The 6000-nt window shown below is 40.7% G+C and overlaps 1 protein-coding gene across 5 annotated transcripts in view; it reads right to left on the bottom strand.

Moving 5' to 3' along the window:
* Nucleotides 1–6000, bottom strand: part of LOC122539714 (ATP-citrate synthase) — a 76977-nt gene that overhangs the window by 61153 nt on the left and 9824 nt on the right. For all 5 annotated transcript variants that reach the window (XM_043674726.1, XM_043674727.1, XM_043674723.1 and 2 more), the window contains exon 2: nucleotides 3765–3940. In XM_043674726.1, the coding sequence (XP_043530661.1) occupies nucleotides 3765–3923 (159 nt within the window). In that variant the 5' untranslated portion in view covers nucleotides 3924–3940. The remainder of the gene's footprint in view (nucleotides 1–3764; nucleotides 3941–6000) is intronic.

Here is a 6000-nt window from a genome sequence, read left to right on the forward strand (position 1 = left end):
GTAAAGTGCTGTTGGGTAACCCTGTAGTGTCCAACGCCATTACACTTTCTGCCGTGTGGGTTCATGCAGCTGTAATGCTTCAATTTAGGCACAAAATAAAGGACATATTCTGGTGATGCCATACCTCTTTATCTAGCGTTATCTGAGAAAAAGATAGATACTGGATACAAATGGAGTTTACAGGACAAGAGATGGTTCAGTGGTTAGCACTGTTGCCTCACAGCATCTGAAACCCAGGTTTGATATCAGCCTCGGGTGACTGACTCTGTGGAGTCTGCACATTTTCCCTGTGTCTGTGTGGGTTTCCTCCAGGTGCTCCAGTTTCCTCCCACAATTCAAAGATAAGAATTCTGGGTAATTCAAGATGGAGGATGGGAAAAACGTTTGGCTGTAAGAGCTGCTCCTTTGAAGTATTTTAGGTGTTGGAGGTGATTTCCTCGTATTCCAGGAGCAGCAATTACTGTTTTATATGCTGCTACATTATTTTGGAACTTTGGAGAAAAAAAGTCATAACAACAACACTTTTAAAAGGAACAAAGATAGACAAAGAAGCTAGCACATGGTCAGCGAGGGGAGGAGAGAAAGAAACCTACACTACTAACTGACAGCAGAGAATCTGCGCAGTTACTGCCTGTGCTGTTTGAATTCACACAGAGGGTGGTGCATGTATGGAATGAGCTGCCTAGGGAAGTGGAAGGCATCACACGGGTATATGAGTAGGAAGGGGTTAGGAGGGAGATGGACCAAATGCTGGCAAATGGGACTAGAATGGGTTGGGATATCTAGTTGGCATGGACAAGTTGGACTGAAGGGTTTGTTTCCATGCTGTACCTCTCTATGATCCTACTCTCTATGATTATCCATTTCAATGGCCATTTCTTCCATAATATATCCCATAAATATAACTGTTAGGGCTAAAGAAATTGAAGAGTATGGGGTGAAAGGGGAAACAACTACAGTGTAAGATGAGCCATGATCATGTTGGATGAAGCAGGTAAAAAGGGCCAAATGGCCATTTCATGCTCCTAGTTTCTACATTTCTTATATCTCTTCCAAATATCTCTTGATATTTGGAAATCTGTTCATCTCTACTTTAAATTCACTCAATGATTGAGCTTCCACAGCCCTCTTTATCTCAATCCTAAGTGGCCTCCTAATTTAAGAACTGTATTCTTGATTTTAGATTTCCCAATCAGGACAGATATTTCTTCCAAACATCAGGATAGCTGAAAGGTGTTTCCGAGTCAACTGAACTCTCACAACTGATAATGACTCCCTACCACAAACTGACTGGAGAATACCTACCCCTGTAGTTTTGGGCTAATATTTACCTCCCAACCATCATCACAAATAGATTGACTCGTTGTTATATTTTTGTTTGAGAGCTTATTTTGCACAAATTAGTTACCATGCTTCCAATGTAACGTGATACAACAGCTTTAAGATGTGTGTACTATCCTGTATTCTTTTTGGAAGAGAGGTGTTGAGACAGAGGTGCCAAGAGGTCTCTTCTAAGCCAATAAAGGAAACAGCTCATGAAGCCCTGTCTGGGGTTTTTTTTTAAAAAAGGGCCAGAACGATATAGGCTGATACAGTAACAACAAAGGCAGCATCTGGATGGGTATACGAATAGGAAGGGGTTTAGAGGGACATGGACCAAATGCTGGCAAATGAGAGTAGATTTATTGAGGATATCTGGTCAGCACAAACGATCTGGATGAAAGGGTCTGTTTCCGTATTGTACATCTCTATAATTGTATGACTCTAATAGAAGCAACGTGAATGGGTGGAATCAAGCTCCCCCAGAACCAGGGTTTTAGTTTAGCTTTCAGTTGCTAGGGTTTTGAAGTTGGCTGCGGAAGCTGCTACACATCGACACACATCTCTCAGCCATGAAGAACTGGAGTTCTGTCTCGTTGCCAGAATTTTCTCTTGGTGGTGTTTTCTCCTGGACAACAGAAACATTGCATGAGAGACAATCTATTTTACTGAATCTGTCTCTGCTAATGGTGTCTTTATGGGACGTTACTATTATTGAAACAGTTGCTGTTTAGTAGTTAAATAATTTGTTATACTGTTAGGTTTTCCAATAGAGTTAAAGTTGTACTAATTCTCTTTGGTTTGTATTTTAACTAGATGTAAAAATAAAGCATATTTTGCTTAAAGCCAAGTAGTGTGACTAATCAAATTACAGCTGCTTCAACTTGTCTTTAACTAAGATAAATGTTAAGGTTTAGGCTATCTCCATGATATATTTAAAGGGGGTTTGGTCTGCTCCATAACAGACACAACAGTGACTATATTTCAAGAATACTTCCAGAGCTGTAACATGCTTCGGGATGTCCCAAGATTCCAAAGCACTACAATTATTTTAAAACCTTTACCAAATAGATTTGAATTCATAAGAAAGAGTACGCCCAATCTATTCAGAAAGGTCTTGATCGGAGTAGAACTTCATACAGGCAAAAGAGTCATCTGTTGTTGCATATGAAGAAGGCCAAGAGAAATTCAATGTTAAAATAGAATTTTACAAAATTTTGATTCAAGTGTTTTACAGGTAAATTATATGTTGGCACTAAACATGTTAGCGCTAACTTACTACACAATACCCAACAAGAGCTGCATCCACTGCAAGTCTTTTCAGAGTTCCCTTCAACTCCAGCAAAATCAGATTTTTTTCTTGGGACAGAGTCTAGGCAGCTTTGCTGCTTGGTTAGTTGGATGAAAGACCATGTCCTTTAGATTACAACTTGCAGAAATTGATGTAGAAAACTAACCTTGAGAAGGTTGTTACTTAAAAAAATGCCAACATAAATTGAATTATACTTTCAGAGTACAACATGCAATATGATACTTCTGCCAAATTCGTCATTTGGGGAGCCACTTAATCATGAAAGCCAAGTTTATCTAGAGATTTATGTAAAATGATGTTACTAGCTGTACTGAGTTGAAAGAGAAAATTTAATTAGCCTACCACTGATTTCCAAATCTCTAGCTGGCTGGTGCGTGATGCAAAATGTTTAGAAGCTTTTATAAGTTACTGTTACATGATCATTGGAGCTAAAAATGTAAGACCACAATAGACAGTGGTTACAGTGGGGAACAATCTGGAGTTCAATTTACAGAATGGCTTTCCACACAAGCACTCCTATATCCACAGATTTTCGGGTCTTAGTTCTGCAGAGACATAAGGAAGGAGTAGTGGACCAATACTAAACATGCTAAAGAGAGACAATATGGTACCAAAAGTTAAAGAAAACTGGTGAAATCAGAAGAGAGATTAAATACCTGGCTCCCAGGATAAAAACAAAATCTCAGCACACACTGCACAAAGTGCAGAAGTTACTGGCTATTTCAAGAAGTGCAGCACCCCTTGACCAGCCCTTGACATCTTCCAAAGCACAACGAGGCCAAGGATATTTAAACAACACTGGTATTTTGTCAGACTGCACCGAATTTACTGTGGAAGAGGGGAGCAAACATGGGATGGCCCTGATCTTGTGATTTGGTACGATCTGTTCGGTACTGCTACCCAGTGGGAATGAGCAGACATTTTGTACAAGGTTTTCATCTCAGTAAGTGATGTCTGTGCCAGCAATACCTGCTTTCAATGGTATATCAGGTGGTGTGTACAAAATATGGAAATACAGAAAACCTAGAACTGTCTTCCCTGAGCAAGAGAACTTCTCATTGGAAGAAATTTTGATAAACTCTATCTTAAGTGGTTCTTTGAGACACATCACTATCAATACATAGAGACTTACCTCTGTTAGCAGCCAAGGGTGCTCTTGGATGAGGAGGTCCCAGTCGGTATCAGGTCGCAATCTGGCATATCTGAACTTGTTCTGGACTGCACTCTTTGTGGAGATATATTTATAAAGAAATTCTTTACCTGTCTGCTCTGATATGGCTTTAGCAGACATGGCTGATCAGATTTTTACTGTAAAAAAAATTAAAAGCAAAATCAATCTTAAACTAAAAAAAGAGACAGAGACTTGAAAAGTCCCATGCAGACCAAATAAAGTTCTGCTCTTTACAATATGCCATGAAAGCATAAGTGACCAGGGTTTAGGACAGCATGTATCGGATCAGGGGAACATATCGTGAACTTTATGGAGAGAGAGAGAGAGAGAGAGAGAGAGAGAGAGAGAGAGAGAGAAAGGCGAGGTGAAAGAAGGAAAAAGAAACAAAAGAAAGAACTGCAAACTTCATAACTTCAACAGTAAATCAGCGATGCAGCTTTTTCAAGCAAAATTCCCCAATTACTGCAGTACGATTCAGAGTTTGGTCTGAAGATTACATAGTGCAATCAGCGACACATTGATGCCAGTGAATTTATAAATTATTGTTGCACGATACTCAATTTATCCATTCAGTTTGGAAGGAGAGCCTGAGGAAAGGTCACTGGACCTGAACATTAATTCTGCTTTCCCTCCACAGATGCTGCCAGGCCTGCTCAGTTTTCCCTGCAATTTCTGCTTTTGTTTCCGATTTCCAGGATCTGCAGTCCTTTGCTTTGTGTGGGAGATGATGTGGTTGTGGTTTTGTCACTGGACTGGTGACCCAGAAGTCCAGGCTGATGCTGTGGGAGCATGGGTTCAACTCCAATCTTGGCATCTGGAATTTAAGCTCAATAAATAAACCTTTGATTTAAAAACTCAGTGATGAGGACCATCAGACTATCAATTTGGTTTACTAAGGCCCTTGATGGAAAGGTACGTGCCACTCCTTCCCAGACTGGTCTACACATGACTCCAAAACTATAGCAACGAAATTGATTCTTAACTGCCCCTTACATAGCGTAGGAATCCACAGTTGAAGGGCAATTAGGGAAGAGCAATAATGCCGATCTAGCCAGTGATGTCAACATTCCATGCACTACTGTGTATTTTTAAAAATCCAGGAACAGACTTGTAGCCCCCATCAGGACAGAAGTGAAGACTGCAGATGCTGGAGATTAGAATCTACATTACAGTGCTGCTGGAAAATCACAGGTCAGGCAGCACCCAAGGAGCAGGAAAATCGATGTTTCGGGCAAAAGCCCTTCATCAGGAATGCACTCATTTCTGATAAAGAGCTTTTGCCCAAAACGTCGATTTTCCTGCCCCTCGGATGCTGCTTGACCCGATGTGCTTTTCCAGCACCACTCTAATTCTGTAGCCCCCATCGTTTCAGCTTAACATTGCCCTGCAAAATTTTCAGTGTTGGAAACTGAATTAAATGGAGGTGATTTTCTCCTCCACATCCCTATTAAACAGACACAGGGTTCAAGCGTCGCTTTAGACAACCCCAGTGAGTGGGGCAGAGCTCGGATCCAATTTTAGGTTGGCCTCTAGCAAGATACTTGTACCCAGTCAATACAGATAATCGCCATGACGTTTCCAATTCAATTCAATTACTTCTCCCTCTGCTAGTTATTACAGTGAAAGTTTAAGCAGTTAGACTGGGCATTAATAATTTTAGCACTTGGTGGCACTAAGCGCTGGGGGAATAGTCAGTCGAGAAAGAAAATAACATTTGCTGTCACAAGAGACTGATATACATTGCGTAGTACACACACTACACAATCCACTAATTGATGTCAAACATGCTTTGGTAACCTTGAAGCAGAGGCAAAGGCAGCTTAAAATGTAATTCAGAGCTGGACAGGCAAAATGAACAAACTAAAACTAAAATAAACAATTTTAAACCAGAGTTATATTTATTCTAACAGGTTAATATCAATACATGCTGAAAATGTGTTACTGGAAAAGCACAGCAGGTCAGGCAGCATCCAAGGAGCAGGAGAATCGACGTTTCGGGAATGAGCCCTTCTTCAGGAATCTGTCGAGGGAGGAAGAGAGCTTCTTCAAGGAAGGCATCCTGGTAAGAGGATTTGCAGTAGGTTAAAATCTTCTAGGAGAAAGTGAGGACAGCAGATGCTGGAGATCAGAGCTGAAAATGTGTTGCTGGAAAAGCGCAGCAGGTCAGGCAGCATCCAAGGAGCAAGAGAATCGACGT

This window comes from Chiloscyllium plagiosum, chromosome 33, assembly GCF_004010195.1.
Source record: "Chiloscyllium plagiosum isolate BGI_BamShark_2017 chromosome 33, ASM401019v2, whole genome shotgun sequence".
Taxonomy (NCBI): Eukaryota; Metazoa; Chordata; class Chondrichthyes; order Orectolobiformes; family Hemiscylliidae; genus Chiloscyllium; species Chiloscyllium plagiosum.